General features: G+C 47.2%; 1 protein-coding gene across 4 annotated transcripts in view; it reads left to right on the top strand.

Annotated features, from left to right (window-relative positions):
* Nucleotides 1–10,589, top strand: part of Arhgef7 (Rho guanine nucleotide exchange factor 7) — a 79,806-nt gene that overhangs the window by 25,357 nt on the left and 43,860 nt on the right. For all 4 annotated transcript variants that reach the window (XM_005366288.3, XM_026788823.1, XM_026788824.1 and 1 more), the window contains 2 exons: nucleotides 3,013–3,214; nucleotides 8,582–8,670. In XM_005366288.3, coding sequence (XP_005366345.1) covers nucleotides 3,016–3,214; nucleotides 8,582–8,670 — 288 coding nt within the window. In that variant the 5' untranslated portion in view covers nucleotides 3,013–3,015. The remainder of the gene's footprint in view (nucleotides 1–3,012; nucleotides 3,215–8,581; nucleotides 8,671–10,589) is intronic.

Genomic DNA, 10,589 nt, shown 5'->3' with positions numbered 1-10,589 from the left:
TGCGCCACCACCTCCTGGCTCAATCAACTCTTTTTTGAGACTCACCTTTAGCAAACCTGACAGTTTCCTTTTTGAATTAGAGCACATAGAAAACCGTGGTCCTGTTAAATCTTTGTAAGAACTTTTCAAGACTCACTGCAGGAGTACTGCCAATCTCACCTCTCCTCTTAGGGAATCGACTCGTCCCACCAGCTCAACAGAGGGTGGGTGTAGTTGGGCATGTGTCAGCAGCGTGCAGCTCTCTTAGAGCAGAAGATGGAAGGCAACTCTTCCTTTGCCTAAAGCCCTCCTTCCAAGCCTTCCTAAGTCAGGTTGTTCACAGAGCCGGAACCTTTGCTCTGGGGGGCTGGACCTGAGGATGGGAGCAGCCTTCCTCAGAGAAGAAGAGCCTGTGAATTAAGGCTGGAGTGGGGTAGTGAGAAGGAACAGGACAGCAGGAGAGAGCAGGAGATGGGATGTCTGGGCAATGCCCCTGCTGGTGGGGGTGGCAGTCCTGATTTCCCACGAGGAGATGTAAAACTCAGAAGAACCAAAATTTCTGGTGAAGAGGACAGGAGGTATTTCTTTACTAAGTGTAGATTTCTAACATATTCCTCTTATGTATTTATTTACTCATTCGTTCATTCATTCATTCATCCACTGATCCATCCATCCATCATCCATTGTCTTCCGTCCACCCTCCCATCCATTCCTGTTTTGAGACAGGGTTTCTCTGTGTAGACCTGGCTGTCGTAGAACTTGCCCTGTAAACCAGGATAGCCTCAAATTCACAGAGATCCTCCTGCATCTGCTTACGGAGTGCTGGGATCAAAGGCGCACCTCCACCGCCTGGCCCTCTTAGTTTTAAAAAGCTAATTTAAATACTGCATTGTGAGGCACCTCTCAGCAGAGGAGCAGCAGCAAGTTGAACCCCGAGTGTGGGGATGCGCATGGCTGTGGGCTTTGGATTGGAGTTTTTCTCAACGTGTGAGATGTGCTGTCACATTTCGTCATTGGAACTGTACCGATGCCTTTAGAATGTCTGGGTCTGATAGTAAGCATGGCTGTAGGCTCTCAGGGTTGGGCCTCTGTTAGTGTAAGCCTTGCTTCTGTCGTCCCCCTTCTCTGGGAGGAATGACTAGATTGTTAGGGTATAGGGCATCTCCTCACTTCTCTGGGAGGAATGACTAGATTGTTAGGGTATAGGGCATTTCCTCACTTCTCTGGGAGGAATGACTAGATTGTTAGGGTATAGGGCATTTCCTCACTCTTGGAGCCAGGGACCCCAGACTTCTCTGGTGCTCTCCTGACACTTCTTTGGCACCAGTCTCCGAGTTCACAAACTGTGTGCTTGGAAATTTTGCCAGAGCTTACCCATGCAGATTGTATTAGTTCAGTAGCTGTGGAGGATGCTTTGCTGCTTCAGTGCATTGTTTGCCATCCTCCTGGGTCCATTTTCTAAACCACATGGGGCATCTGAGCATGAGATGTGCTTTCTCCCATGTTAGCTTCCTTTTGTCTCAGGTTGCATGCAATGATCACCCTTTTCTGTTTTGTCAAGAAGTTCCTGATGGAAATAAAGTCTGCTGTGCAGTGGGGACATCCTCTGTTGTGTCTTTTACACTGTGGAGAGGAGTCAGCACTGCAGGGTCCTGCTGGGTCCTGCTGGGTCCTGCCGGGTCCTGCCGGGTCCTGCGGAGTCCTGTGCCAGACTTCTGATTTTCTGATGGGTGGAGGGCTAGTATACACCAATATACCCAGGTGGGCCTCCCTGCTGCTGTCCTGTGGGGAGGTGGCCAGGACTGCTGCTGGTCTTTGTGGATGTCAATGGTATGGGCAGGGAAGTGGTGGTCTATGGCCTTGGGTCATTGTGTCAAGATGAAGGTGAAATGAGGGCACCCGCTGTGCAGATGGGTGTGTGCTATCTGGTCCCTAGAAACACAGGTGCAGATTTTGCAGATTGACCCTTTTTGCTCCTGTAGCCATTAGGAGAGGCTTGTCTGTGGGTATTTTTGTTGTTAGGAGGGGGTATCTTGTCAGTAGATTTGTACTTGCCAGCCTCTCCACAGCCTCATCTAAGCTGAGTGGAGAAGAAAGAATGCCCAGGTCTCTCCTGCTTCTCAGAGAACTGAAAGAGGGGTCTTTGAGCACCGAGCCTCCAGGATGTGAGGTTGTGTTTTCCCATTACTGTGGCCGCATACTTGTTAGCATCTTCGGAAAGTACAAGTTTGATGAAATCAGGTTGCTTAAATACTGATGGATGTGTTACTTTGGTGTAAATGTGTAGAGCTTTTTGGAAATCAGTTTAAGCATATCTATTAAAGTTTAAATGTGTTACACATGTTCCAGGACAGTGAAATGGATGTGTGACTATTTCTAGTGGAGCCCTTGCAAAATAAGAGAAATACTGTGTGCAGTACATAGACAAATATTGGGTGTAACCTAAAAATTAGTGGCACAAGTGTCCAGTGTGACATTATGTAGTCAGAAACATGTCCACAGTGTAGAGATTAGTTTTTAAAGTAGAGACAGGCACACTGATTGCATCCAGGTGTGTGTATGTGTGTGTGTGAGAGAGAGAGAGAGAGAGAGAGAGAGAGAGAGAGAGAGAGAGAGAGAGAGAGAGAGAGAGCGCGAGCGCGAGAGGGAGCTTGTAGGAGTGGTAGCATAGAGTGTCTTCTTGGCCTGCAATCTAACAGTGGTCAAGGTGCACAGGGAGATGGGAAGCTTTACATTTCTGTATTTAAGACACTTTCCTGATTTTTGTTTATGTTTGAGACAGGGTTTTACTTTGTAGCATTGACTGGCCTGGAACTCACTGTGTAGACAAACAGATCCACCTGCCTCTCTGCCCTCTGCCTCTCTGCCAGGATTAAGGGTGTGTACCACCATGCCTGGTGCTGTCATGTTTGAATGTGTGGAACATTTATAATAATGTCTTGGCTCTCTTTGTGACAGTGAATTGTAACTGTTTTATAGGAAAGTAGACCGTGCTTCATGGGAATCTCCCCACCCCTCCCTCCTGTCTTCCAGGACATGACTGATAACAGCAGCAGCCAGCTAGTGGTCCGAGCCAAGTTTAACTTCCAGCAGACCAATGAAGATGAGCTCTCCTTCACGAAGGGCGATGTCATCCATGTCACACGAGTGGAGGAAGGTGGCTGGTGGGAGGGCACGCACAGTGGCAGGACCGGCTGGTTCCCCAGCAACTATGTGCGAGAGATCAAGCCTAGTGGTGAGTGGCTAAACTTTTCTGTGGGAGGACGAGGAGCCAAAAAGTGTGAATGTTCTAGGTCCTGAGTGCCTGTTGTCAGAGAAAGATCCTGGTCTTGGATGGCATCTTCAGTTCAGCTGAATGGACTTTCATCCATTCCTGCACATTGGGGTGCTGGGTAAAGGCCCCATCATTGTAAACTGACTTTGCATTACATCATGACATTTTCCTGAGAAAAACTTCTTAGGTCTGTTAGTTATGATCGCTTGCTTTTGAGACAAAGTCTGTTGGACATGTTGCCCAGGCGATTAAGTGATCCTCCTGCCTCAACCTTCTGAGTAGCCAGGTCTCTGGGTATGTGCCCCTGTAGCCATTTGTTCATTTCATTGTGACTGCTGTGCTTTATGTTACAAAGCATAACGCTTTTTTATGGCCTATGCTAGGCTGTATTTTTTTTTAACTACTGTGTACTTGTTTGTTTGTTTGTTTGTTTGCTTTCCAGTTAGGCACAGGCAGGTAATTTCTGTCATTGATTCTGGGGAAGTGTGTTGGTTTTCCTGTGGCTGACACTTTGTTCAGGACTGACCTTTCCAACTCCTGGAAATGCACAGCAGCCTCAGCCCACTTGATGCTGCTTCGCTGTGATTGGTGTCTTGGAGTTGAAGATTCTCTGGGGCTAATGGTTTGATCCATGCAGGGCAAGGATGTGAAGTCCTGTAGTCTAGCAACTTGGGGCCCAGCAGAGGCTCCTTGTTGATGAGACTCGATGCTGTCCTTCCTGACACAGGTTCTGCTTGGCCGTGCTCCAGTAGTGTGTCACTGCCATGTCACACACTTGTTTTCAAGGGACTTAGAGTAGGTTGTGTGTGCGCGCCAGAGAGCATGTTTCTTCTTGCTTTCCTGTTGAATTTGGTTAAGATGTTCTTGTGAAATAAAAAAGAAGTAAAAATATGTTATAAGCAGGCTTGGTGGGGGGGGGCTCCCTCATGCTGTGCAAGGCCCCCTGGGAGTAGAGACTGGCTCTGTGAGAGGTTGTTGTCTTTTTAAGTCATGTGACCGTCTCTGTTCTACTTTGATGTGGTGGGGTGTCCCATGAAGCTTACTTCTCAGGTATTTTTCAGTTCACCTAGCTTAGGAAATGCCCCGAGGTGGCCATGACTTCTGGATAGACTTTCAACTACAAATGTTCTTAATGTTGTCTCTTGACAGCATGTGAGTAGAGTTGTACGTGGGCGTGGAGTGTGCTAGGAGAGGGAGCTCCAGGAAGGGCCAGTGCTGTGTGTGTAAATGCCAGCTCCCCCACTCCACCCTCAGTTTCTGTGTTTGCTCTTTATTTCTGCGTATGTGTCTCTGTGCCAGTTTAAGATTGTGTCCATGGGGCTCAGTGCGGGACCATGTGCCTGACACGCAGGCTCCTGGCTTTAGTCTGCAGCATACCTTCTTCAAGAGTATTCTTTGCAAGGAGGCAAGTTGAATTCATAGTTTTTGTGCCAGAATGAGACCTAGCTTGCTTTGGAAAATTTTCACACTTTTTTTTTTTTAAATAAGAAATACCACAGTTTGCTATTAGTGTATCCTGAATGTCCTCTGTTTGGCAGTGAGACGGGAGTAGTCTCTTGGGCAAAGCGCCTGCCCACAGTATCCTCTTAGTGTGAGCCGACTGTGAGAAGAGTTAAGCCAGTCTAATTCTAGTGTTGGCAGCTCAAGCATAAAGGTGCGAAACGTTTAAAAAGAAATTCAGTCTCTTTGTAGCCAGCGTTCAGGATAAAATCCGAGGATGGCAGTATATTTTCTGGTGATTTATGTGGTATTCTAATTGTGGGATGAGATTCTTCTTTGTAGTTTATAGCATAGTTGGTGCTTAGTTTCCTGAGGACAAAGCTGCCCATTTGAAAGCACCTCTGAAATCCCTTGAGGGCCATGCCTCACTGAACAGACTCCGGAGTCCATCCCCTTGCCCGAATCTGTTTCTTTTGCATTCCATTTAGGTTTGATTTACAGCTTTTGTGCAAACAAAAAGCCACAGGCTGCTTCTGAAGGGGGGCTTTCTCTCCTCCACCCGCTTTGAGTCTCCAGGAAAGGATAGTAGCCTTCGACTGCTTCCCTCTTGTGGTGGGACTTGGAAATGTTCTTCTCACATTTGGTGTTGATGCTCTTGGCCTGTTTCATTGAAGACAAGCTCTATCCTGGTTTGCTTTCTATTACTGTGATGAAGATCAAGACCAAAAGCAACTCAGAGGTAAAGGGCTATTGCGTTCACACGCCCCGCACAGTCCGTCATCCAGGAAACTCAGCAGGAGCTCAAGCAGGGCAGGGACCTGGCGGCAGGACTGAAGCAGAGGCAACTTACTAGGTGGAGGCACTTTTTTCTTTTTAATTCATCGATTTATTTTACATCCCAGTTGCAGCTTCCCCCACTCATGCTCCCCTCCCAGTCCCTCTTCCCCATTCCCTCTTCTGTCTCCATCCAGGAAAGGGCACATCTCTATGAGTATTCATAAAACATGGCGTATCAAGTCGCAGTAAGGCTAAACACCTCCCCACGAATTAAGGCTGGGCAAGGTGACACAGTACGAAAAGTAGGGTCCCAAAGCTAGTAAGAGTCAGAGACAGCTCCTGTTCCCACTGCTAGGAGTCCCACAAGAGGACCAAGCTCCACAAGTGTAACATGCAGAGTTCCTAGGTCATTCCCATGCAGACTCCCTGATTGTTGGTTTAGTCTCTGCGAGCCCCTATGATCCCAGGTTAGTTGATTGTGTGGGTCTTCCTGCAGTGTCCTTGACTCTTCTGGCTCCTACACTCCTTTCTCCTACTCTTCAGTATTCCCGAACCCCACCTAACGTTTGGCTGAGGATCTCTGCATCTGTGTTCATCAGTTGCTGGATGGCGCCTCTCTGATGACAATTGGGCCAGGCACCAATCTGGTCACAGGAGATGGCCAGTTCAGGCTATTTATCCACTGTTGCTGGGAATGTAAGCTGGAGTTCTCCTCCTAGGAGATTCCTCTTCGCTCAGCTTCTGCCCAACCCTGAAATGCCCCCTCCAGCAGTCCCTCTCAGGACTCTCCTTTTCTGTGCCCCCACCTGATCACTCATGGTCCTAGCCCTACCTGCCCTCTGTCCACTCACGACATCTCTTCTATTTCCCCTTCCCAGGGAGATCTGGGTATTCCCCCATAAACCCTCCTTGTTACTGAGTCTCTCTGGGTCTGTGGATGGTAGTAGCATAGCTATCCTTTATTTTACAGCTAGTAGCCACTGATGAATGTGTACATACCATGTTTGTCTTTATGGGTCTGGGTTAACTCACTTGGGATGATTTTTTTCTACTTCTGTCCTTGTTTTAACAGCTGGTTAATACTCCATTGTGTAAACTTACCACATTTTCATTGTCCATTCCTCAGTAGAGGGGCATCTAGGTTGTTTCCAGGTTCTGGCTCTTACAAATAAAGCTGCTATGAACATAGAAGAGCAAGTGTCCTTGTGTAATGATTGAGCATCCTTTGGGTATATGCCCAAGAGCAGTATAATTGGGTCTGTATATATAGTATAATAGTAGCAGGTTGATTTTCAGTTTTCTTAGAAACCACCACACTGACTTCTAAAGTGGCTATACATGTTTGCACTCCCACCAGCAATGGAGGAGTGTTCTCTTGCTCCACATCTTCTTTATCATGAACTGTCTCTTGTAATTTTGATCTTAGCCCTTCTGACAGGTGTAAGTTGGAACCTCAGAGTCGTTTTGATATTCATTTCCTTGATGGGTTCGGATGTTGAACATCTCAAGTGTTTTTCAGTCATTGAGAATCTTCTGTTGAGACTTCTCTGTTTAGATCTGCACTCTATTTTTTTAATTGAATTTTTTTGGTTTGTTGATACCTAGTTTCTTGAGTTCTTTATTTATGTTGGATGTCGTGTTGGCAAAGATCTTTCCCCATTCTGTAGGCTGCTGTTTTGTCCTGTTGATAGAGAGGTAGTTTCTTTAATGAGATTCCTTCTTCCAAGATGACCTTAGCTTGCTTCAAGTTGACAAAACAAGCAAACAAACATCAGCAGCAACAACAACAAAACCCAAACTGACTAGCACAGATACCTTCCAGGGGTCTTTGGAAGACTCTTTAATTGGCATTTAATTGGCATAGCATTCTGTCTGTAGTTTCTGATGCGTACAGTGCTACAGAAGGTACAGAGTTGTTATGGAGCTTTTATTTCCTGTGTGCCATTTTGGATGTGTAATAGTACAGATTTTTACTGTGTTTTATTGTATTGATATGTGTGGTTTAACACACACAGGTGTCTAACTCCCTCAGTTCAAGGGATAAGGGAAGAGAGAAACAGGAAGTTCTAGCCTAGTGATGTTGGTATTCCTGTTATTGAATGAATGTGGAGGCCAAAGACGTGTGTGGTCATCATGACTGTGCTAGTGGCCGCAGATGACCATCACAGATGCTGACCTGGGCTACTGGAACACAAGTCTTGGCTCAAGTGCTTACAAGCCCAGTTTTGCTTGGAGTTGCATCCTTGCCAACCTGCTTTGAGGTGATTGATTACCCCCCCCCCCCCCCCATGCTGTGTGTGCTCAGTCTCCTTGTCATTTCTGGGCTAGTGGAAGCATCAAGGTTGCTTTTCAGCATTGCTTGTCACTAAAAGGTCCTGCTTTTGTTATTGTGCTGAGCCAAGATGAGTCTGCCTCCCACCCCCCTCACAGCCCATCATCCCTGAGACCCAGTGGAATCCTCCTACCACACACACCAATAGAAACTGTGGTAGGTAGACACACCCACCCCACAGGGGAAGTAACAGACACACCTGTAGAACCACTGCTAGACAGACGGACTGCCCAGAACCACTGCTGCTTACAGGACTTCCCCTTAGAGAGTAGGGATTTGTGGGTACTGTCAGATGTCAGCAGTGCCAGTTTACATAATTCAGAGGTGTGCTGCAGGCCCAGGCAGAGGTCAGGCCATGAGGTTTATCTTAGCTTTGCTTAGCTCGGCTTTCCTTTCCTCCTTAGCTGTTTAATCTGTCACTAGTCACCATTTGAGCATGTGGAACTCCCCAGAATTGTGGGTATTGGTTCTTTGATGCCCTTATATACCAGCTAGCATTCCCTAATTTCTGCTTGAGTAACATTTTGTATTTATGACTCTTGAGTCTGAATGTATGTGCAGTCAAACCCTAACTGTTATTTCTCAGGTGCTCGGGGAGAATGGGTTGGGTGGCGGGTGTGCAGTAATGAAGACCATGACCCTGTGACCTTGGACACCAGCTGAGAGAGAGGTCCGCACTGTTTTGGGCTGGTTTCCAGGTGAGGCTTTGGTGTGAGAAGGCTGTGTGTTCTGTCATCATAACTTTGATCAGTAAAGCTTCCTTCTGTTTTTTATTCCAGAGAAGCCTGTGTCACCCAAATCAGGAACCTTGAAGAGCCCCCCCAAAGGGTTCGACACAACTGCCATCAATAAGAGCTATTACAACGTGGTGAGTAACTGCAGGGCAGTTGTCACAGATGCCCAACTCCGGTTCTAGAGGGAGTAGTGTCTAGCCTGTTGGGATTGCTCCACTTCTTGTCCCTGTGTGATGCTCTGGTGGTAGGACGTCTAAAAGTGAGACCTTCAAAGGGGTGGTGCGCAACTGAAAATCTTCCATTCTTCAGGTGCCGATTGGACTGCTTGGAGTGGATTAGATGGCCTTCAGCTTTACAGCTTTTGGGTTATTTTGTCCCTCGCTCTTGCCTTTGTTGAGACAGCTGTGTCTGTATTGACTTACATGGAGTTAGAGGCAGGGCCTAGACCTGTGGCTCTCCACCTTCCTAATGCTTTGACCTTTAATACAGTTCCTCATGTCATTGTGGGTACCCCAACCATAAGATCGTTTTTGTTGGTACTTTGTAGCTGTGATTTTGCTACTGTTAGAATCGTACTTTAAATATCTTTGTTTTCTGATGGTCTCAGGGAACCCTTGTGAAAGGGCTCTTCAACTCCCAAAGGAATCATGACCTACAGGTTGAGAACCTCTGCCTTAGACTCTGAACAGGAAAGACAGGTATTATAGTGTAGTGCCCTTGACTCCCCTGCTCCATTTTTGCCAGGCTTCTGCTACCTGGGTGGACTGTGATAAGTGTGTCAGCAGGTCAGCTTCCTATGGAGACACTTAATACAGTTTCTATTGATTATTTCGGGGCTAAGCGGCCAGGAGCAAACTAGCAGCCTCCTCCTACAGGGATGGGGATGTTAAGAGAGAAAGGGAGAGAGACAGACATTGACTGGAAATGGCCTGGGCTCTTGAAACCTCAAAGCCCACCCCTTGGTGATACCTTCTCCAACGAGGCCACACCTCCTAATCCTTTCTCAACAGCTTCACCCACTGGGGCCTAAGTATCCACACATAAGCCAGTGAAGGACATTCTCATCCTGTGACCTTGGAAGTCTGACAGGTGAGCTTGGGGAGACCTCCAGTTGTTGGTGGAGGCCCCTTGTAGGTTCCCGGCTGTTCAGCCCCGAAATAAATCACACAGAAAGTATATTATTTAAACCACTGCTTGGCCCATTAGTTCTAGCTTCTTATTGGCTAACTCTTATATCTTAATTTAACCCATCTCCATTAATCTGTGTATCACCATGAGATGGTGGACTACCAGCAAAGTTTCAGCATGTCTGTCTTTGGCAGCAGCTCCATGGCTTCTCCCTGACAACACCTCCTTTCTCCCAGCATTCAGTTTAGTTTTCTCTGCCTACCTAAGTTCTGCCTTATCAATAGGCCAAGACAGTTTCTTTATTAACCAATGGTACTCACAGCATACAGAGGGGAATCCCACATTATCCAGTATGATTTTTTCCTTGCTTTCTGGGAGTGCCCTACTTCCATTGCCCTATCTACAGTGTCTGTGGAAGTGGGCTACCTGCCAGCTCCTCAGATTTTCTCCTTGTTCTTACATAACTACTGTTTGATGTAGGCCAGGATGACACAGGCTGTAGTTTGTGGTGGCAGCAGAAGCTCAAGACAGTGAGGAACTGAGTGTCTGGTGGGCGAGTGAGTAGTGAGTTACCTAACCTGGGGATGCAAGACCTCCTGACTAAAAGTCCCTCAAAGATCGGCTCTGATGGTAGTCCTGGCGGGCTGGATGCAGTGTTAGGTGGGTGGGCTGGTGGGCTGGGTGCACTGTTAGATGGGTGGGCTGACTGGGTGCACTGTTAGGTGGGTGGGCTGGTGGGCTGGGTGCACTGTTAGGTGGTATGTAGCAGTTCCTGCTTCCTAAGTTAGAATTGTCACAGCTCAAGAAGATTCCTTTTTATAAAAGAAGGAAGCAGAGTTGTCCCAGACAGTAAGTAGCTGAGAAGGGTAGGAGTGCAGGTGTGCATGGGTGCAGAGGGGTGTAGGGTGTGAGTTCCTGCAGACTG

Source organism: Microtus ochrogaster, unplaced genomic scaffold, assembly GCF_000317375.1.
Source record: "Microtus ochrogaster isolate Prairie Vole_2 unplaced genomic scaffold, MicOch1.0 UNK7, whole genome shotgun sequence".
Taxonomy (NCBI): Eukaryota; Metazoa; Chordata; class Mammalia; order Rodentia; family Cricetidae; genus Microtus; species Microtus ochrogaster.
Note: the sequence above shows the minus strand (reverse complement) of the source record. Positions and strands in the feature narration are given on the sequence as shown.